The sequence below is a fragment of the Zosterops lateralis genome (assembly GCF_965231275.1).
Source record: "Zosterops lateralis genome assembly, chromosome: W".
In the NCBI taxonomy this organism is placed as follows: Eukaryota; Metazoa; Chordata; class Aves; order Passeriformes; family Zosteropidae; genus Zosterops; species Zosterops lateralis.
Window position 1 is genome coordinate 23849803 of NC_139801.1, and position 24068 is coordinate 23873870.

Sequence of the window (24068 nt, forward strand, 5' to 3'; positions counted from 1 at the left end):
ATTTTGGAAAGGGAATTTCTGTCACAGTACAGCTAGTCTGTAGCTGGACATATAAATCTGGCTATAATAAGAAACCCAATTTGGCTCTCCTAATTCAATAAACAAGTCCCTAGGTGAACAATCATAGGATAAATTTAAACTCAGAGACCTCAACCAATCCCTTTCAAACCTAAATGCAGATGTATCATTGGCCAGGGAGCTGGGCAGTGTTAAGACAGACCAATCAGTTGTCTAGACCCCAGAGTTTTGAACTCCCTATATAAGAAGGTTCCAAACAATAAAACAGGCTGTTTGTTGAGGATGCTTTGTGAGTTTGTGTCAACTCTGTTATGGGTTTTCCCAATACTTCCGAGGGTCCGGCCCTTGCAGAGTAGTGGCTAAAATTAATTAGCAAGATGGCATGATGGAGTGTGTCTTGAAAAAGCAAAAAGGTTTTAATAAGGAATGAAAATAATACAAAAACAAAGAGTAAAGCCAAACACAGTATAGAGATGGCTCCCTTCCTTGTTACACCACCTTGAAAACCCTCGAGCTTCTTTGTTCTCTTTCTTTAGTACTCAATAGTTCAGGTAGGCTATTTGGCTTTTGGCCCAATGAAATCAACAATAGGCACTGAGTTACACTCTCCAAGCCAAATCAATGCTCCTGTGTTGGTACTGAGCCAATTACTGTCCAGAGGATAAAGAAGTTTCTGGGTCCTTTACCTTATACAAAATACAAGGGGTGAGTCTTAAACCTTTCCCTATTTGGAAACACCATCTGGGGGTGTGGGGTGCATGCCAACACTCTGTCTCCAACCAATGGCCCCAAACATAATATCTGGTGGCCCCAATATGATGATATGATGACAGAAGCCATCCTGTGAGTAGAATGGGAGGAGACAGAAAAACCATGCATGAAGAGCTTCAAACCAGCAAAAAGCTGGAAATAATTAAGAGGCATGTGAGCAGAGCCATCCAAAATATACAGTATACAGAGCAAAAATCCAGATTCCTCTCTGTAAATACCCCTTTTAAATAGAAAACAGCACTGAAGAAATGGGAGAATGGTTTTTGCTGGAAGAAAACCCAGTTATGAAGGTATGGACTTTTTTTTATTTCAACGGCTAGAAAAGCATGAGCAACAGGCTTTAGAAGTTGCTATGGGCATTATAAAACCCTGGAGGCTTGTTTCGGACTGGCTGGGGTGGTTGGAAGATGAGCGAGACGCAGGGACAGCAGCAAAAATGCCACGGACACCGCCTGCTGAAATGTCTGCCGAGGATGTGGAGCCAGGCAGAGCGGCAGGCAAAAAACCGAGGGGGGTGTGCCTGGTTTTTACCAGAGCTCCCCTGCCAGTGGCAGCACCTGGTGTATTCTCAGAATGCCCACGCCCACCCACGCCCCAGCTACAGGTGCCATCTTTGGGCTCAGCGCCCTTTAACATGCCACAGAGACAGCCCACCGAAAAACCCCATGTGCTTCAGATGTGAGTCACCCAACATGGCGGACACCACATGGCACCAAAGTCACTCATCCAAGATGGCGGACCGCTGGAGGCAGCCCTTGGGGGAAGAGATGCTGTGCTGAGCATGCAGTTTCAGCGGCTAGAATTGCCCCTGCTGTGATGCTTGGGATTTCCTCCAGTGCGTCCACCAAAAACCAGAAAAAATGGCATCGCATCACCAGAAACCAGAAGTGAAGCCAGCAGCCCCACAGTGCCAGGGCATCACACTTTTGGGACTGGAGGCCCCTCACCATGGGTGCCGGATGCCACCGCCAATATAGGTTGCCCCTGTACCACACACAACTTCGCCCATGCCACCACCGCCTGAGGCACCGCCAGAACCCGCAGCTGGAGAACACCATGTCACATACATTTGCAGCTGAATCTGAGCATCTGCAAACCAGACAAAAAATGATGTTTGTGTCCCCATGACAGCCCCTCCAAGCCCTTCTATGCCTCCAGCCAACAACTATAAGTTTACCAGGGCTGTGGGAGGAGAACTAAAAGATGGCCTGAGAACCCCCCAATTCTGTTAATCTTAAGAGAAGCCCCAACAGTGTCATGGGGGAGCCCGCGCTGCCCTGTACTGTGCAGGCCACCCTCTCAGTGAGCCCAGTGAGATGTCAGCAGCTCCCTGCGTGCGAGCAGTAAAGAAGCAAACCAATGAACTTAGCAGCGCCGGTCAAGGCAATGACAATAAAGGCAGCTCCGAGTTGTTATCCCACACACACAGCAGCGTGTGCCTGGTAAAGCATGGCTGCCCTCCAATATGTCAGCAGAGCCCCACAGCTGCCCTGCCTGCCTCTACTTTGACTCTGACAAGGCTCTCAAGCCCTGCAGACTCTAATAAGCTGATACTAAATAAAGGAAAAGATCAAGCTAGCTTAATAGCCTCTTCCTCAAGAGGGAGGACTATAGCATCTGCATGTGCTAAAGTTGAAACTGATTCATATAACATATCTTTCTTAGCTAATTCTTTTATAGTTACTATGAAGCTGTCACACCAATGTCACCACCACCATTTTGGGTGTCTCCTTGTTCTCTGGGAGTTTGTAAGATTTAGCAATTTTGTGTCTAGTGATTATTTACTGGGTTGTTTTGCCTGTTGCAGTTTTGCTTGTTAGTAAGCTGTTATTTTTCACTTATATCTATTTGTATTTTGCTTCTCCTTATTGGTGGAAAGGGATTTCTTAAAACAAAGGGAAAGAACTCATTTTAGAGTGTTTCCCTTAAAATTTTCTTAAAACCAAGACAGCACGTTTTCTCACGTTAGTACTGTATTTGTCAGTGTGAGAAACAAGACTCGCTCTTTAAAACTTTTAAAAGCTTACTAAGGGATGAAAGGGACAGTACCCAGCACTGGGGTGCCTGGCAAACTGCCAAAAGCACAGTGTTAGCTTAAAACAATTTTCTTATATACTTTTTCATTACACTGATTGCATGCATACTCATGAGGCTTATACATATTCAAACATCCCTGTGAGTTCTTTTATATGTTCTGGGAATTCTTTAGCTTTGTTGACCCCTGATCTGTCCTACAATAGTGTAGATTTGATTTTTGAGAGTTGTGTGTGTCATTTCCTCACAATGTATATGCCATTTCCTCACAACAACAGATGAAATTATTGATAACTGCAGGGTCAGTAGCAGGAGTTTTTTCACATCCTTTCTTTTGCTGTTATCTGTGTGGTTCCTTCAGTATTATCTAATCATAGAGACAGTTTTAAGCTATTTCCACAAACTTATTCACTACTGTCAGCTAGTTACAAAAAAAAAAAAAAAAAAAAAAAAAAAGCACTCTGCAAAAGTTAACATCTTCTCTATTTCGAAAGCCTAAACTGCAATAAATATTTATCACACTAATGCCTAGATAAGATACACATGGCCAGGGCACTGGCCACAGAAGCTGTACAATACTATATCAAAACCAGTTAAACTAAATGATTATAAACTGTACTACATCAAAATTGTTATGATTAATAACAATTTGCAAAAGCCAACACATAACAGTGAAAGTCAATAATTACACAGTTATCTATAACAGTCAGTAGTTTGATTAGAACTGCAGTAGATGAGTGCTTTAAAAGCCATGGTGAATTGTGTCTTTAACAAATAATGATAGAAAAAATAGATAAAAATATTCATTTTCTGATAGTGTTCACTTTTACTCTTCATCCAGAGTAGTCTGAATTCAGACATTCTCAAGACATTTCATGTAGCCCTATAATTTTGTTATATATCTTTTAAATTAAATGTCTTCACAAGTGCTCTTCTGGTTGCAAATAAACCAGTGGAAGAGGTAACTATGAGAATCAAGAATCACTCTTTAGAATTTTTAAAGTTTAATAAGGGATAAAAGGGACAGTACCCAGCGCTGGGGTACTTGGCAAATTGCCAGAAGCACACCAGTTCACTATAACAACTTTCTTTATATACTTTTTTCATTGTGTTGGTCAAATGTATATTCATGAAGATTATTCATATTCAAATATTCCTTTGAGTTCTATTGCATGTTCTGGGAATTCTTTACCTTGGTTCAACCCTTGACCCACCTTGCAATAGTGTAGATTTGATTTTTGGAAGTTGTGTATGTCATTTCCTCACAACGTATATACCGTTTCCTCACAATGACAAATGGGAAATTATTGATCACTGCAGGATCAGTGGTAGAAGTCCTTTTCACATCCTTTCTTTCAATGTTATCTGTTTGGTTCCTTCAATGTTATCTAATCATACAGACAGTTTTTGCTATTTCCACAAACTTATCTGAGTTATTTTCACTATTGTCAGCTAGTTACAAAGATAAAAACATTCTGTAAAAGTTAACATTACACAGTCTCCATTTTAATATTTTGTGAAAGCCTAAACTATAATATATCAATCACACTAATATTTATAAGCTACACATGGCCATAGCATTGGCTACAAAAGCTGACAAATTATACTATATCAAAAACAGTTAAACATGATTATAAATTGTACTACATCAAAATTTTTGTGATTAATAAGAATTTGCAAAAGCTAATACATAATAGCTAAAGGCAATAACTACATAGTTATTTATAACAACTCCATCCTGCTTCCCTGCTGGAGCTTACAGACTTCCCACATCCCAGGTTGTATCAGTCAAACAAGCTGTCTTAATTTGAGCAATTTCCATAGGGTTTCTTTGCTATTTCAAATAATCTTCACAGCAATAGATCATGGAGACATTGCACAAAAGCAAGAGTTAAGCATGGACTGTGAATTTTGGAAAAAAATTGTACTTAGAAGCAGATGGAGTGAGGATTTGGTCTGCACAGTTGCAGTTGGAAAAGGTGTTTGATGTTTTGATGCTTTTATTTAAAGTTGCTGCTTGTGCGAGATGATACCAATGTGATTGCCATTACTGTTCTCTAATATATGCTCACTGTCAGGATGCTAGGCATCCTCTGGTGTCAGGAGGGAATATATGGATTGAAACCAATTCAAGCCTGTTGCCCTCCTCAAAATTCTTCTGCTAGTTGTTCAGTTCTTATACTCTATAATGAGCTTAGCCATGTATATGTTCCTCCCATGCTGGACTGACTAACTCGGAGAGATATTCACTCTCTTAATGAACTCAGAGAAAAACATTTACATCAATGGTTGATACACTCAACTCATTGATCCAACTCTTTTGATATGAAGAAGCCTTGAATATAATTCACTGTAATAATAAAGACTTATAAAATATGATAAACCAAAACTATGATAAACCCTTTATCAAAGGGTTATCAAAGGCAGGGGCTTGATTTGAGTGTTGTGTGCAGTTCTGGGGCCCACAATTTGAAAAGAATGTGAAGGTCTTTGAATGTGTCCAGAGAAGGACCACCAAGCTGGTGAAAGGGCTGGAAGGCATGTCCTGTGAGGAGCAGCTGAGAACTCTGGGTTTGTCTAGTTTGGAAGAAAGGAGGCTGAGGGGCGACCTCATGACTGCAGCTTCCTGAGGAGGAGACCTGGAGAGGGAGGTGCTGAGCTCTTCTCCCTGGAATCCACTGACAGGATGTGTAGGAATGGTTCAAAGTTGCATCAGGGCAGGTTCAGATAAGGAAACATTTATTTACTGAGAGGGTGGTCAAACACTGGAAGAGGCTTCCTAGAGAGGTGGCTGATGCCCCAAGCCTGTCAGTGTTTAAGAGGCATTGGGACAATGCCCTTAATAATATGCTTTCAGTTTTGGCCTGCAGTGAAGTGGTCAGGCAGTTGGAGTACATGATCATTGTAGGTCTTCCAACTGGAACTATTCCATGCTTTTCTAAAAAAATAAAATTCTAAATGTTCTGTATTACTGTAACACCTATGATAATATTTGAAAATCATGTCTGCTGGTAGTGTGCATTTAGGTTATAATAGTATTCCAGTCATCTTTTCTTTTTTATGTAAATATTCACTTTTATTCATTTATACTTTCCATATTCCTGCTCAGCATTTTGAAATAGTCCGTCAACCCAAAAAGTTACTTTAAACAAATTACACCATTACCCCATTCCTCCTAATGGAAAATGTGTTGGCAGTTCTAGAAAAGTAAAAGTATCCTCTTACATAGTTAATACAAAAGTCATTTTAATGTTATTGATCATGTCTGTTGATTTGTTCTACTGGCATTTTGGGAAAATGGTACATGACTAAAGAGAAAATTAATTTCTGCTATATTCCAAAATATTCAGATGTAGTACAAAGCAGTGTGTGCAGTAGAGCAGAAATACCCTGATGACAATCCTTATGATACACATGCTTACCCACTGATGACTTTTTTAAAAATTAAATATATTATTTTGGATCAGAGGGAACATGAGCTTTAAAGAGAAATATAAGGAGATTTTATTGATTTTAGAGTCTTTTGAATGAAATATTGTATTGCTGACGCAGGCAAAGCTTTCAGACTGATTGTCAGAAACATGTTTAATTCCCTCTAAGTTGATAAAATAATCAAAAGTTATATCTACTGCCAGCAACTAAGTACGGTGCAGCAGCTCACTCACTCCCCTGCTTTCCCCCTCTCCCAGTGGGATAGGGAGGAGAATCAGGGGAAAAAATAAAACCCATGGGTTCAGATAAGAACAGTTTAATAATTGAAACAAAGTAAAATATAATAATAACGACAATAATAACAATAATTGTAATAAATATGGGCGGAGATAATATTTTTCTCCTTAAAATGCCTTTATTAATCAGCTCTTACAATGGTTGCTCGAGGGGTTTTTGGCCGCCTGGTGCGCCGTGGAGGAGGAGGGTCCTTTCAGCTCTGCAGCAGGAAGTTCAGCAGGGCTGGAGAACTCTTCCCTCGTCGGGAATATTCCCAAAGTTCTGAATTTCCTTTGTTTCCCTCGGGGTCTCACTTCTGGCTTGGTACTTTTAAGTCACAGGGAGTCACAAAAACTGGAAAAATCAGTTCCCCTGATACTCTAGGGTTTACACGGCCTAGTATTGGTTTTTGTGTGTTTTAATTCTACTTAGGTTTATTTTTATAAGGGGTTTTTGGTGTTAAAAGAGTCCCGAGATGCATCTGGGATTTCTAATTTGCATGTACAGGGTCGTCCCGGGAAGCAGGGGCTGCAGGCTCTCATGGCAGTTTCGCAACAGCCATGGCGTCTTGGAGGTTTCGATGGTGGGCAGCACTGGGGCTGTGAGGTGGGGGGGACAGGCCATGGCGGGCGCGGGTTCTTTTTTTTTTTGGAGCAGGGCGGCGGTCTGGGCGCGCCACGTGGTGGTTTTGCGAGCTTTGGGGTTTTCCGCGCCAGGCTCAGGCCGGTTCTGTTTGCTCTCGGCTTTCTCGGCGGCGGCTGGCTGCCCGGCGGGGACCGCGGTGGCGCCGGGAGCCAGGAACCCACGGCGGCGGCGGGGGGCCGGGGCCGGACGGCCCCGCTCACTGGGGTCCCCGCTGTGGGCACGGAGAAGCGGCCGGTTTTCTCTTTCCCGGCCCCGGCGGCGGCAGCGCTGGGCCCCGGCGGCGGGGGTGGGGGTGGGGTGCCACGCTGCGGGTGAGGGCCGCGGTGCCGGGCTTCTTTGAATGGAGCGGGCTCGCCCGCTCTCGAGGTCTGTTTTTAAGGTGGTCCGAGGTCTGGGGGGGGTGCCACGGAGGTGGCTTTTTACTGTTACATTACAAGATAAGCATTCAAGATATTAATACACTTATTACATAACAATCAGGGGTTTCAATTTTCCAAATTTCATTTTTATCAATAATGATAACAATAATTGTTATTAAAAAGAGAGAGAGAATGGAGCCCTCCTTTTAATTTCCTTTCCTCTTTTATGTCATCATTGCTTTTTTTTTTCTGTTGTACTTCTTTCTATCCCACACCTCATTTCTTTTCCTAAGACTACCTTTCTCTTTTCCTCAGTGGGATTATGGTCTCACTGTCTTGCATTCCGGTTGTTTCTTCCCATCTATAGTTACCTTAACGACTTGGACCGCATAGCAGATTCGGCTTATCTGCCAACTCAGCAAGATGTGCTTAGAGTTCGAGTCCCAACAACAGGGATCATTGAATATCCATTTGACTTACAAAGCGTCATTTTCAGGTAGAAAAAAGTTTAATACCCATTTGCTTTGGTTTTTTTGTTTCCTTTTACATTAGTAATACCATGTATAGGATATTGGTTAAATGTACAAATTATTCAATGTTTTTTAAATTTGAGCTTAGTGCTAATTTTATTTTCATGTTTTTGTCCATATATGATTAGCAGCTGTTTTTAAAGGTGTCAAGAGGATGAGAGACAGATTTGTCTTTTTCTGAAGGTAGTTATTATTGATTGATAGAAAAACTGGAAGTAATTTTTCAATAAAATTAGTACAAATGTTCTATTATGAATAATTATGAAATGGAAAGGTACCACTTCTGTATTTTATTTTTATAGAGAAGTGATATTTTGAAAATTTAATGCCATTCCTACAAATAATTTCCCCCACAGCTCATTCTCAGGGCAAATACAATTGCTAAAGAATAACTATGCAGTTACAAGTACAAGTTAGACACCTGAGTGTCTAGTTACATTGAGAGTCATAATAAATTTGGAGTACACTCTGCCAGCAAATTTGAGTTTTTATTTTGGGTATTAACAACTTCAGTAAATACAGATTATATTCTAGTTATACTCTTAAAATTAGGCAGCCTTGACAAGTTTGGAATTTTGACTGGCAATTTCTTGGGAGAACAGCAGGCCACCAACTTAATTCTGTGGACACATTTCTGCTGAATATACAGAGCATACATTCTAGAATCGTGACTCAGAATCATAAGTGTTTTGAATAACAGAAATTTGATGGCTTTGAGACCCATAATAAGTTAAATTCAGAAAGCACATCAAACTAAAAAGCAAATATGTTAACTTATTTATTTACAACACATTCCATCAGTCTTTAATATGAATGGTAACAGTTTTAAGAAGAACCAAATTGTTTTCAACTAAATTCTTGAATTCAGTGTTTTGTGTGTTTGTATATTTACATGCAAAGGTATTTGTGGAGTTGATGCGATCATTGTTAATTTTGCAGAATGGTGGATGTAGGAGGACAACGATCAGAAAGAAGAAAATGGATACATTGCTTTGAAAATGTCACATCTATCATGTTCCTAGTAGCTCTTAGTGAATATGATCAAGTGCTTGTGGAGTCCGACAATGAGGTAAGCAAGCATTAGCGTAAATCACCAGTTTTTAAGAAAAAATACTTTCCCTAAAATTAGTTTTAAATTTTATTTGCAAATTGATTAAAACACAACTTTGTAGAGAGCTTTGTTGTGTGTGTTTTTACATGTTTATTTGGATATTAAATATTTAGGACCAGTAAAGTGTAATGATAGATTTAATACTTCATGCTAAACAGCAAAACAGAAGGTTGCTAGTCCTTTTAAGACATTTTCAAAGCAGGCTGGCTTGTCCAGTCCTGGTTGCTTTCCAAATGTCTACCAGCAGTTGTATGCAACGGCATGAAATGAAATGAGAAGTTCTACACTGATTAAGATGCTAATCCTCACATAATATGACACAAACTGATCTCTTCCATGGAAGATCAGTGGAACCCATCTATTTTGTGTTAAAGGTGGAATAGCTGACTGTAGAGAAATGTTATTATTGTAGCTATTTGCATGGTTAATGTGTAGCAGAGCCATAAAAATACAATGGGAATTAGAACAAAATTCATAGATTCATTGCTAGAACAGACCCTAAAGAGGTAAACTTCATTCCATTGACCTAAAGTATAGGATTTATATTGCCTTATATTTTCTACTTGTGTTGCTATTTCAAAGAATAACAGAAGTAAAACTCATGGGTAGTGATACATGAACTAAGTAGGAAAAGTGCAGGAGTACTCAGTGTTTTGTATACAGCTTTAAAAAGTAGGGGGGAAATTTAATATTTGGACTTTTTCTTTCATAAAGACTATTCCCATTATTTATCAAACTTACATGAGTTACTCGCCAGCACTGTTCTATGCAAGTTTTTAGTATTCATTTACAAAATTTAGGTGAAAAAAAGAAAGCATTTTAATGTTCTTCATGACTGTATGTATATGTTGATTTCATTATTTAAGACAAGGATTGACATACCAAGATTAAACAGATGTCCCGAGGCAGTCCTGATTGTATTCTCAACTTTTTCAATAATAATTTTTTCAAGAAAGACTAGGAGTTCTGAAAGCTTTTAAATTTATACTTTTCCCATAAAAGAAAGAAATCTCATTAATCTTTATATCATCAGACATCTCCTTAAAAAGTACAGCTGTTACAAAGAAAAAAAAATCAGTTGCTTATATAGTGAATATATCTTCTAATTTATTTTTGCATTTTTTTTAACTTGGCCGATATCAGAATGCTTTTATTTTGTTTTGTAAGACATATATTTGATGTTGTGGTCCAAACAGTGATGGATTATGACAATACATTATAAAATAAAGCTTTATTGAGGAAGTAAGAAAGATGAACAACATTTCCTGCATATAGCAACTCGCCCAATCACCAGTAGTGAGCACAGGATGATAAGCAATGCTGTGGCTGTGGTGGACTGCTAGGACATTTGGTGTCTGGGTCATCTGGCAGAAACAGCCAATCATGCAAATGTCTTTTAAATGTGGAAAAGAGTTGTGACAATGTAGATCGGGAGTGAAGTGTTGGCAGACTGTCTAAGATACCAATATTGGTTAAGGGACAGGGTGTCAGAAGGCAAGATGTTGCTTCCACCCTGTGATTCTCTCAAATCATCCCTTGACATGGAGTTATAGGCAAGGGTGTTATTTTGATGGGTTGTTAGCTATATAATAATGTAGGTGAGGTTGGTGTTTCAACACCTGCAGGATATTTTATACAGTCAGAGGTTGAAAGGTGGTGTATCAGAAGATGGGTACTGTAGAATCATCTCTATCAAATATCAGTTGTTTAGGCGTCTGGGAGGTGATTACTGTTACGAATGGAGAGGAGAGCTTAAACAAGTCCTGCCTTTGACTCAGATTTCTGGCAGTAGCTCTGATTGGGGCGGCCTGCACCCCAGATCACTCTTGCTTGCAGGTTCTTCATCATGGCCAATTAGGTCTATTAGAAAATGAGTAATTTATTTAATAGACACGAATTTAACAGACATGAGACTTTAACAGGTTACTTACTACACAGGATAAACAAAAGAAACACTACTAGTAGATAAACAACACAGTGCACGAGTGAGGTACCTATTATTACAGCTAGTGAAGAAATTGTATAGATTAGGATTCAATGTATCTTACCATCCAGTTTCTGATGGGCCACACATAGGATTCTTTCAGTTTCCAGAAAAGTAACCACAAAGATGCGTCCAAGCTTTGGGAAGAAGTCCTACATGTTTCCAAGGAGTGTGTAGGAGACTTCTACCTCTGTGGAAATTTGTGTAGCTTTTATAGTTGTAAAAGATCCTTTCAGTCAAGGATTCCTGGTTTATCTCTCTACATCTTGCTCTCAAGGCAAGGGATGTTTATTATCAGCTGGGGATCTTACCTCCCTGGCACCAGAGATAACTCACTGCAGGACATCTGTCCAGCCTGGGTTATCTCACCAATTCATGTGAGGGGGGACAATGTCCAGAGCTATGCACCAGCTGATGGACAGAGCAGATAAGACTTTTTGTGGTAGAGGGAGGACTTCATGCCACAATTGGTACTGCATTTTCCCAATTGCTATAAGAGAGGCTGTGAAAGAGATTACAGCCAGGTTTTATTTATATCTAGTGTCCCCAACCCCAGTCAGGGAGTGGCTTGACATGATTGGAAAATGTTTTACAACACAGTCCACAACTTCATCCACTGATATGAAACAAAACATAAATAATGACAGCGAAGTTGATCATTAGAAAAAGTACAGCCACAATATTTTGACAGATGCCCTGAGATCTGGGAACCAAGGGATAAGCCATGACCTCAATTTGTCAATTCCCCAATCTACATCTGCAGTTGCTATACAGTGCAAGGGCTTTAGTTGTTCCTGGATTTTCTTAAGGTCAGTCTCAATGCATAGATCTTGGCTGACACAGACACAGCAGATAGTATTTACTAATGTGCAAATGCCACCTTATGTAGCCATCAAGTACTCTGAAGCTAGTGGTTTTGAACAGAAGTCTGTGGTACTTGAGCAACTTCTTGCTGCAGTGCCTGGATGGCATCAATTATTACATTTTATATATTTGCTAGAGTAGCAGAGAGATTGATGATTGCTTTCTCCAGCTCAGAGATCCCTAGACAAGGAAGGAGGGTCCATGGAAACTGGTGAAATATGCATCCTCATTCTACTGAAGGATTAAAACCACACCAATGTCGCAGGGCATCAGGATAATTATGGACATGGGTCCTGAAGAGGTTTACTTCAACATGCATTGCAGGCACTATTAGTCTGGGTGCATAGACCTCCACTCTCTCCATGGGAGGATTTTCATGGCACAGCTGATACACAGCCAGTATAGGCCAGGGGCACCTATTTTGATAAGGTCACAGCAGCAAGTGGTGTCTTTCAGGCAACTATCAGTATTGGCATGGTAGGTCTGCATGCTGTAGGATGGACTCTGCTGCATGGTTTGTCTGATCATGGGACAGATGATAGCCCATAAAGTTTTGGAGGGCATAGAGTTCTGATCCATGATTTACCAGCATGGCAGTCAGTAGTCAGGGATTAAGAGACTAGCCTAAATAGAGAAATATCTAACAAAAATTTTAGGTCCACAGCCCCACAATTCCACCACTACCAGCATTCCTACCACAGGAAAACTTTGGTTCACAGATGCAGGATGCTATGTACAAATCCAACAATCAGTTCCCTTCCTGACATTCACCAGCACCTGAGAGAATTAGCAAGTTAGGATACCAACCAGCAAGGTTCTGATGGACCTCTTGGGGATGAGTGGCTAAAAAGATGCTTGGCAGAAAAGGACCTGGGGGTGTTGGTCAACAGTTGGCTGAATATGAGGCAGAAGTGTACCCAGGTGGCCAAGGAGGCCAATGTCATCCTGACTTGTGTCAGTATCGTGGTTTAACCCCAGCCAGCAACCAAGCCCCATGCAGTCACTCACTCACTCCCTCACCAGTGGCATCTGGGAGAGAGTCAGAAGGGTAAAAGCCAGAAAACTTGTGGGTTGAGATAGACAGTTTAATAGGGAAAGCAAAAGCCATGCACACAAGTAAAGCAAAACAAGGAATTAGTTGCTTCCCATGGGCTGGAAGATGTTCAGCTATCTCCAGGAGAGCAGGGCCCCATCACACATAATGGTTACTTGGGAAGACAAATGCCATCACTCCAAATATCCCCCCCTTTCTCCTTCTTCCTTCCACTTTATATACCGAGCATGATGTCATATGGTCTGGAATATCCATTTAGACAATTTGGGCCACCTGTTCCCACTGTGTCTCCTCCCAACCTACCATGCACCCCCAACTTCCTTGCCAGCATGGCAGTACAAAAGCAGAAAAGGCCTTGGGTCTGTGTAAGCCCTGCTCAGGAATAGCAAAAATTTCTCTATATTATCAACCCTGTGTTCAGCACAAATCCAAAACACAGCCCCATACCAGCCACTGGGAAGAAAATTAACTCTAGCCCAGCCAAAACCATCACAATCAGGAATAGTGGGGCCAGCAGGACTAGGGCAGTGATCTCCCTGTACTTGGCACTGGTAAGACTGCACCTTAAGTACAGCATGCAGTTTCGAGCCACTCAAAACAAGACACTGAGGTGCTGAAGCGTGTCCAGAAAAGGGCAACAAAGCTACTGAAGGGTCTGGAACACAAGTCTTATGAGGAGCTTCTGAGGGAGCTGGGAGTGTTTAGTTTAAACAAAAGGAGGCTCAGACAAGAACTTGTTGCTCTCTACAGCTACCTGGAAGGAGGTTGTAGTGAGGTGGGTATCAGTCTCTTGTCCCATGTAACAAGCGGTAGAACAAGAGGAAATGGCCTGAAGTTGCACCAGGGGAGGTTTAGATTTGACATTAGGAAAAAATTATACATCAAAGGGGTTGTCAAGCATTGGAACATGCTACCAAGTAAAGTGGTTGAGTCAGCATCCCTGGTGTTATTTAAAAGATGTGTAGGCATGGTGCTTAGGGATATGGTTTAGTGGTAGACTTGACAGTGCTGGGTTAATGGTTGGATTTGATGATCTATGAGGTCTTTTCCAATCTAAATGATTCTATGGTTCTATGACTATCCTTAAGAACAGTATCCACAGCATATTCAAAAGAGGGGCTTTCTTGGAATAACCAACAATAGTACAAGTAAAACAACTACAGTAAACAGCAATATAGCAGGAGTATTTTTCCAGATTGTTATGGTTGAGATAAAGATAGTTTAATAGGTAAAGCAAAAGCTGTGCACACAAGTAAAGCAAAATAAGAAATTCATTCACTACTTCCTACTGATGGGCAGATGTTTAGCCATTTCCAGAAAAGCGGGGTTCCATCATGTGTTAACAGTTACTTGGGAAGACAAATGTCATAACACTGAACGTCCTCCATCCCCCTCCCCTCATCCTTCTCACATATTCTTGTCCATCTCCGCCTGCTTACTGGCAGGGCAGTGTGAGAAGCAGAATAGGCCTTGATGCTGAAAAAGCACTGTTCAGAAATAACAAAAATATCCTTATGTTGTCAACACTGTTTTGGTCACAAATCCAAAACAGCACCATATGAGCTGCTATGAAGAAAATTAACTCTATCCCAGCCAGAACCAGTACACATATCAGTCTGTACATCCAGGATGGGCCAGTAATGGGGCTGAGTGAATGGCTTCTGGCTCATTATGGATCTTATCACTTCCAGAAATGCAAAATCACTTTTATGAAAGACCAAAGGGGCAGTACGTGGATCCAATGACTGCCAACCTGTCAGCCTCAGTTCCATGCCCAGGAAGATCATGGAACAGAACCTCTGAGAAGCTATGCTAAGGCACATGGAGGACAGGGAAGTGATTCAAGACAGCCAGCAGGGCTTCACCAAGGGCAAGTCCTGTCTGATCAACTCAGTGGCTTTCTATGATGGAGTGACTACAGCAGTGGACAAGGGAATAGCTACAGATGTCATCTCTCTGAAGTTCTGTAAGGGTTTTGACACAGTGCCCCACAACATCTTTCTCTCTAAATTGGAGATACATGGATTTGATGGCTCAGTTATTTGGTGGATGAGGAATTGGCTAGATGGTTGCATCCAGAAGGTAGCGGTGAATAGCTCAATGTCCAGATATAGACCAGTGACAACTGGTGTCCCTCAGGGGCTGTATTGGGACCAGTGCTATTTAATATCTTCACTAATGACATAGACAAAGTGATTGAGTGAACCCTCAGCAAGTTTGCAGATGACACAAAGCTGAGTGGTGAGGGACAGGATGCCATCCAGAGGGACGTGGACAAGCTTGAGAAGTGGGCCCATGTTGCGAGTGTATTAGGCACAGCTGAATAACGACACAAACTCCAAGTCTTCTCAGAAGGCAAATCTCAGAGTTTATTAGAAATTGCATCTTCTATAGACTGTTTCGAGAAAGCCGGACATGATTGGTCTTCTAACCAACACCCCTCACCATTATTGGCTAATTAGAAACAACACCCCTTCGTAAACATCTTGCAAGTCAACAAGTGCAAAACAACAGGTGCAGAATTGTTTGGATTCCTTCATGAGTTTTCTCACAGCTTCCCAGAGCAGTGTATGGGAAAGTTATGTGACTTTCACAGGCTCTGCGGCTATCTGATGCTTCCTCTCTGACTTGGCTGTCAGCATCCACAGGCCCATATAAACCTCGTAAAGGTCAGCAAGGCCAAATGCAAGGGCCTGCACCTGGTTTGGAGCAAATGTAAGGCCCCAGAACCTCACTTAATGAGCCTCTTAAAAGGGCTTACAGTTTTTCATGCACTCTGAGTTAGATGCATGGAAAAAGTATCGACAAGATATCCTCAAAAGGCCAAAACAACAACAAAAAAATCACTGACAACATCGGAAAATTAGAGAACTTTGGCAAAAGTTTAAAGCAGCATTCAAACAACATAAAACATTTCACAAAACATTAACTCAGTCCATTCAACTTAGCAAACTCCAAGCCCATTGGATTTTAAGTTACTCAAAAATCTGAGAAGAGGGAAGAAGAAGGAGAAAGAGAGAAAGACAGAAAAGATATAGAAAAAAACAAGTATAGCTTCCCCTTCTGGTTCCAGTGGTGGTCAGCTGATAGAAATCCCAAGAAGAGGTAGAGTCAAGATATATGCTTGCTTCATGTACTGGCTTAAGTACACTTTGGCTTTCCTGGGGCCTTCCCCCAGGTGGGACTTCTGGTCATCTGGCCACTCTGGGGCTAGATTGGGGCTCCAAGGTTGGGGTGTGGAGCACTGCCTCTGGTGTGCCAGTGATTGGCGGACATTGCGGGGTTGGGATACAGGCCTACAGGCCTCAGGGTGTGTGGGGTATACAGGATGGTGCATTGTCTCACCAAAGGCAAGGCCCAACCTGCCTCTTTCCTTCACACACATGCACCTGAAATGTTTTGAACCACTAATCCTTCCAGTCTCACTGCAACCCCCAGTATCAATACAGACTGGGAGGATGAAGGGATTGAGAATAGCCCTGAGAAGAGGGACTTGACTACTGGTGGATGAAAAACTGAACATGAGCCAGCAATGTGCACATGCAGCCCAGAAAGCCAACTGTATCCTGGGTTGCATACAAAGAAGTGTGGCCAGCAAGTCAGGGGAGGTGATTCTCCCTCTCTACTACACTCTTGTGAGACACCACCTGAAGTATTGTGTCCAGCTCTGGGGTCCTCAGCACAAGTAAGACATGGATCTATTAGAGCAGGTCCACATAAAACAAATTGTATTTTTGTCAGAATGTGAGTGCAGCAGAAATATGAAAACATTTCTTCCCTTAAAGTAACAATAAGATTATTCTTATTCCTCACTGTGATGTGACAGGTTCATTAAGGAAGACAATAATTGAACTTGGCTGCTTTGGTAATCACTCAATGGATATTTTTTCACACTGCATATTTCAAATAAACTTTGAACTGTGAAAGAGTATTAAAATTTCAACACCAAATTTAGAGTGTGTATAAATGCCCTTCTTTTTTCTTATAGATAGCACCACTGTGATACTATGATAGAATCTAATCCTTCTTTGATATTTGTGCCTGTCGTGTTAGAGATCTGACTCAAAAACTTGCAGTGTTCTGCTACTGCTCATGGTCAAATTAAACAGTATGAATTCTGTAAGATGCCCTACTTACTTTTTCTAAATAGTCCATTGCATGATATTGTCTGAAGTCTTTTTCCTTGTAGTATGCTTTAACAAAGAAAACAATACTTTTTGAAACATCTCCATGATATTTGAAAAGTCATGGCAGTCAGAAAAACTCCCAGGTGACTGGAAAAAGGGAAACATTGCATTCAATTTTAAAAAGGGTTGAAAGGAGGACCCTGGAAACTACTGACCTGTCAGCATCATCTCTCTGAAGGAGACAACAAACTTACTGTTCTCAAAGGGGAATATGAAGGTTGGCATGACTGCTATGAAAGGCTGTCAGCCACTGAGAAGCCTTGAGACAGCTCCAGCTGCATATTTCTGTACATTAACCATTCACAAATTTCTGTCGGCAGCCTTTTCACTTTCTACAGCTACCTGAAAGGTGGTTGTAGTCAGGTGGGGATTAGTCTCTTTTTCCAGGCAGCAGCTGACAGAAAGAGAGGACAATCTTAAGCCATGCCACGGGAAATTTAGGTTGGATGTTAGGAAAAAGTTTTTTACTGAAAAAGTGAAAAAGTACTGGAATCGTCTGCCTGAGGAGGTGGTGGAGTCACCATCCCTGGATGTATTTAAAAAAAAGATTGGATGTGGCACTCAGTGCCATGGTTTAGTTGAGGTGGCATGAAACTTCCTGGAGTCTGAGCCCGAACGTTCAGAGCCCTTTGAGTTTCCTCGGGACTCTGGCCCAGTGGGGACTTAAATGGAGAGAGACAGCTTTGATCCATTGTCCAAAAAGTAAATTTAATAATACAAAAATAAGAAACAATGAGACGTCCACTGTATTGGAGCAAGCTGGATCAAGGCAGTAACAAGGGGCAAAAGGCACGATGCCAAAGGCGGAGTTTAGGGTCAAACAAGGGTACTTATGCACCCTGCTCTGGGTGGGGAGTTAAGGTGTGGTCTGAGGGAAGAGTTCAATGGGGGACAACAATTAAGAATATTAAAATTCTTGCACCAAAAATCAACCTATGATATCACAGAGAACTGAGAACTTTCTAGTAACAATTAGCATAGAGAGCATGTCAATAAGCCTTTTGCTTATGGCACTGAGAATGGGGTTTCCCAAGGCATTTTTTCCAGGGTTTTCTTCTTCCATGGGGAAACTGCCTTTTACAGTGGTGTTAGGGCATGGGTTGGTATGGGTTTTACCCACACTTCTGAGGCCCAGCCTGGCAGAAATGCGGCTATAATAATGAGCAAGATGGCTGATTGAGAGTGCCTTGAAAAATCAAAAGCGTTTTAATAAAGATGGAAAATAATACAAAAAAACAAAACAACAAAGCCGAGCACAGCACAAACTCCTTGCTTGCTACAGCACCTCAAAAAGCGTGCTGTTCCTTTGTTCTCTCTCTTTAGTACTTAATAGCTTAGGTGGGCTTTTTGGCCCTTGGCCCAATGAGTGTAACAACAGTCTTTGAGTAAGATTCTCGAGGTCCAATCTACTCTTCTGGGCTAGCTCCGAGCCAATTACAAGGAGGAATCTACAGAACTTTCCAGATAAGTTCTTAACATGTCAAAAGGTAAAGTGAGACTCTTTCCCTATTTGGGAGCACCTGCTAGAGGTGTAGCAATTGCATTACCATATCTCACCCTTTGTTTATTACAAAAAAAGAAAAAAGAATAGTTACTTTGAAAAATTCTCACATTTGTTGCCAATTATAATTGTTAATAACTTATTGTTTAATAATTTCGGTTTATAACTCAATTATGGTATGGATCAAATAGCTTTGAATTTAGTACTGTCTTTTCTTTTTCAGTCAATTATTTCAATTATTAACTTTTTAAGATTAATATTTAGTCTAATTAATTATGAATTTTATTTTACTTTTGTTTGTGAAGATTTTTTCAAGTGAACTATATTCTTTTGTCTGCACAGGATTTAGGCTAATGAAATTTGTAAACTAAAAACAAAACAATAATATTAACAATACAGTAAACACTTATAAAACTTTTTAGTGCAAAAACTTATCTGAATAACTTATAACTAGTGCAGACTTTATAATAATGCAGTCTCTGTTTTTTGAATGTTTTAATGTTCATATTTCTGGTCGGTGCAAAGATGTAGAGTCTCTCTGGGAACACGGTCCACGGTCAGTTGTCACTCAGCGTTTTCTGTGTGGTCTTCTTTTGGTGTTTTCAGTTGTTCTTGAATCGGCTGCAATTGAGGCTTGACATTTTTTGCTGGGACCCATTTAGGGCCAGCATTTGTTGAAATGCACGCGAAGCCTCTTCCCCATGTAATGAGGGGATAAGGCCCCGAAACTTGTCCCGATTCAGGTTTTTTGATGAACACTGGTGGTCTCTCTTTGAGCTTTGATTGTGTGGTGTTACTGAAATGCCTAAAAATAGCTGGTACCTGCTCCATAAAAGAGTTATTCAAAATGTTAGACATATACTGCTTTGTTTAGCCTTTCTACTGTAGACAATACTTCTACCCCACCTTTTTGTCTTTCTAAGAGGGTTTTTAGTGATCTGTGTGCTCTTTCTACTATAGATTGACTTGTAGATGAATGAGGTATACCTGTAGTGTGTTTGATGCTTCATGCATTGAAAAATTCCTGTAGTGTCTGAGATTTGTAAGCAGGTCCATTATCTGTTTTGATTTATTGAGGGATACCTAGGGATGCGAATGCTTGTAAGAAGTGTTTAATTGTATCTTTGGTCTTTTCGCCATCATGTGCTGAAGCAGAAATTGGTCTTGAGAATGTGTCTATAGATAAATGTATGTGTTTGAATTTTCAAAATTATTGGTATTGTGTTATATCTGTTTGTTATAATTGCAGAATGTTTAAACTTCAGGGGTTTACTCCAGTAGCTATGGCTGGTATGTCTAATTTTTGACAATCTGTGCAGAGGTGTCTTGTCTCTGCCTCGGCTAGCCCTGACACCTCGACAGTGAAGCGTACAGCTCGGTAGCAGGATGAACCTCACTGACCCCTGTGAGTTCTTTCTTGCTTGAAGGAGTGAAGCAACGACAGCAGGGAAAAAGAGGAGGCTGTTCTGGGTTAACTGCTGGCTTTATTCATCAGGGTGTCTGCCCCAGCAGACATGCCTCAGCAGAAGCAGCGGGGAAGAAAAGCGAGGGAAAAAAAGCGGGAAACCCCCGAATGCAACACCTTTTATTGGGGGAGGAACTCAGGGATGGGTTTAACTGGGGACAAATCAGGAGCCAAAGGGGTATGGCTCTCTGGATAAATGACATACATTGTAACAAATTAATAACTCAGGTGGGGAGACAGCTGAAGTCTTGTCCAATCACTTGGGGTTTTTCATGGAACTTTCCAGACTTTTGGGAGAGACCCCAAAGTGACAGACAAGGCCCAGGGGCTGTATAACTTATGATTGACATAGAACTGGGGTTGGGATGAAACCAATGAGGGTGGAACATGGGTGCATGGGGTAAACCATTATAACTTTTAAAAATGAACTTAATACAAGGAACAAATACATACATAAAACTGATAAAACCAAAACCACACCACTACAAGTCTGGACATGCTTGTACAATTGATTTTGCCTGTCTTTGTAATAAATTGAATAATCTTACTAGGGCAGGTGCATTTTGATGAAAAAATGCATGACTTATCTGGGCTTGCTCAATAACATTTGGCAATGTGTTCTGTATGGGCATAGCTAAAAGGTCTGCCATTGCATTCCTCTCTGCCATGAAGCCTGGGAGTGCTGTGTGTGACTTAATGTGAGTGATGAAATAAGACTGCTGTTGGGAGGAAAGAACAAATGTTAATTTTTAAAGTAGTTTATATAACTGATCATTTGGAACTTCTTTTAGGAGAGATGCTTCTGCTGTCTCCACAACACCTGCAACATAAAAAGTCAGTAACAAGATTAAAAGTGAACTTGGAGAAAACATGCACAACAGCTGCCAGCTTTACAATTTGAGGAGAGCTTTTTACTTTCTCTATATCTGATTTCCACTGTTTTGTGTTTGGATTTTGCCAAGTAATTACAGACTTTTGAGACTTCTCTGAACTATCTGTAAAAAAGGTGATTGCCTCTAAGGGTGTATGACTCCTTAGAGGTTTCTGGATCAATTTTAGGGGTGAATTTAACAACCTGTGTTTTGGATAATGAACTGAAATCTTCCTTGAAAAATTTGCAAGAGCAATTTGTAAAACTTCTGAATTTTGGACTAACTACTCTAAATACATCAATGTGACTGGCAAAAAGATTTCTGAGAAATCTTTTCTAGCAAGGGAAAGAATTTTGGATCTGGCTTTCATAATTAATTAAAATATAATTTCAGGGCATGTTGTTATGGTCTTGCCTAATTGCTGAGATAGAAGGATCCACTCCAGAATTATTAGATGGGCGTTCTTCTCGAAATCCCACTGGAAAATTAAACCATGGAGCTGCGGGTTTTCTCCTAGGACTGCAAATAAAAAAGACAGGTTAGGGTTATACCGATGCGCTTGACATGTCTGGATGGCTTGCAGCACTTTATCTAAAGCATTTTGTGCTTCTTTGGTGAGTTCCTGTGGAGAGTTTAATGTTGTGTCTCTTTTTAATAAGTCAAATAAAGGATTGAGGTCTTGATTTGTGATTTTTAATAGAGGTCTGATCTAGGTAATGGTTCTTATGAGCGGTTGCATCTCATTAAATGTTCTGGGATTATTTCTTAGCTGAAGCTTTTGTGGTGTTATGGTTTTCTCTGTAATTCTATACCTTAAATACTTCCAAGGTGGAAGCTCTTGTATTTTTTTCTGTTGCTATAGTGAATTTTGCTTCTTGCACTGCTGAGATTACATGGTTTGTTGCTTCTTTCATGGAGTTTTCTTCTTCAGCTGCTATTAAAATGTCATCTATGTAGTGTAGTATAATGGAATTTGGATGTTGTGCCTGAACTGGAGAAAGTATTTTTGCAACATACCATTGGCAGATAAATGGTGAATTGCGCATTTCTTGGGGTAGGACTTTTTAATGAAGCTTGTTGATTAATAGATGGAATGGAGAAGGCAAAATGCTGTGCATCATCAGGATGTAAGCTAAAATAAAGAAACAGTCTTTCAAATCAAGAACAGCTAAAGTCTAATCTCTGGGGATTATAACTGGGGAAGGCAAACCTGTTTGCAAAGATCTTATTTCAAAAATAATTTTGTTAATTTTTTTTAGATTATGCAACAATCTTCATTTTTCGCTGCCAGGTTTTTTGATGGCAAAAACAGGAGTGTTCTACGGGCTAGTTGTTGGGGTTTAATGACCTTTATTTAATTGTTCTTGGACTAGTTGCTCTAGCACAGTGAGCTTCTCTGCTGGTAAGGGCCATTGGTTCTTCCAAATGGGTGTATTAGATGTCTGCATGAGTTTTAAGGTGTCATGCTCACTTGTAGTTCATATTAGAAATCTGTTTCTATCTTCAGACCCCATTGCGACAGGATGTCTCTTCCCCATAGGACTATATCTGCTCCTACAATGAATGGTTTAGTGGTCGCAACACGACCCTCAGGGCTCTCAAATGTGACTGGATGCAAGCTACGAAAGCTGTCACAGTGACTTCCAATACCTGCTACTCGATCTAACGCAGGTACGATGGTCCAGTCCAGCGGCCAGAGATTTCTCAATATAAGCGAAATATCCACGCCTGTATCTATAAGGCCAGTGAGGGTGATGGTTTTCCCAAGTTGCTTGAGGACACAGGCAAGATGTGGCTGCCCACAACTGATGTGCTTCGACCAAGCGATGAAGGCTGTGTCACTGCGTGGCTCTGGGAGAAGAAAAGCTTGTGCTATGGTTAGTCCTTTAGGTAAGAAACACAGGGGGTCAGGACAGACAGCTAAAACAGTGATCTCTTGCAAAGATGTTACAGATAACACTGTGGGGAGAACATAGAACTCTTCAGCATTATTTCGGCTCACTCCCGTTACTAAGAATTCACGGGGTTGTGGCTCAGGGCCCGACTGTCCTGTTGAAATTCTATGTTGAACAGAATTTGTTAGCATTACTGGTTGAGCTGTGTGCAGTTCTAAGCAGATACTTGGGGGCATTGTGACTGGTAACTCAGATATGAGCTGCTGCAGTTCTGGACTTGGTGGTCTGAGGTGATTTCTGGCACGTTGGGCAGGGTTTCTTGTGTCTCCACTGCTTCGAGGTCTTCTGCCTGTTTCCCAAACTCTGCCATCCGAAACCCTGTGCTGGATGAGAACTGTCAATATTTTGAAAATTATTTTTACAATTACAGTGTCTTAAAGGTGGTTTCTTTTGAAGTTTTGGGCAATGGCTTTTAAAATGTCTTTTTCTCCTACAAGAATGGCAAGTAAATTTTTGGTTCTGTTGATTTTCTATGACTCCCTTAAATGCAGTAAGGGCTTCTGCTAGGGTCTGTGTTTGAATCTTTACTGCTTTTTTTTTTGCATTTTAAGGTGTTTTCCTGAGCTGTTGTAATAACATTGGCTAAGACTTCAGCTTGTAATGCTGCTGCATGTTCAGGGGTATTTAAATTATTGTATGCTTCAACTAATTGAGCTATTGTTGCTTCTGGCTCTTGGGGAAGTGCACATAACATTTTTTTGCAGGTTGGATTTGCATTAGAAATAGCTTCTAATTCACTTCTGAGGCCCAGCCTGGCAGAAACGTGGTTATAATAATGAACGAGATGGCTGATTGAGAGTGCCTTGAAAAATCAAAAGCGTTTTAATAAAGATGGAAAATAATACAAAAAAACAAAACAACAAAGCCGAGCACAGCACAGAGACAAACTCCTTGCTTGCTACAGCACCTCAAAAAGCGTGCTGTTCCTTTGTTCTCTCTCTTTAGTACTTAATAGCTTAGGCGGGCTTTTTGGCCCTTGGCCCAATGAGTGTAACAACAGTCTTTGAGTA

At 40.8% G+C, this 24068-nt stretch overlaps 1 protein-coding gene across 3 annotated transcripts in view; it reads left to right on the forward strand.

Moving 5' to 3' along the window:
• Nucleotides 1–24068, forward strand: part of LOC310922098 (guanine nucleotide-binding protein G(q) subunit alpha) — a 222724-nt gene that overhangs the window by 169058 nt on the left and 29598 nt on the right. For all 3 annotated transcript variants that reach the window (XM_083882438.1, XM_083882439.1, XM_083882440.1), the window contains 2 exons: nt 7903–8031; nt 9005–9134. In XM_083882438.1, coding sequence (XP_083738564.1) covers nt 7903–8031; nt 9005–9134 — 259 coding nt within the window. The remainder of the gene's footprint in view (nt 1–7902; nt 8032–9004; nt 9135–24068) is intronic.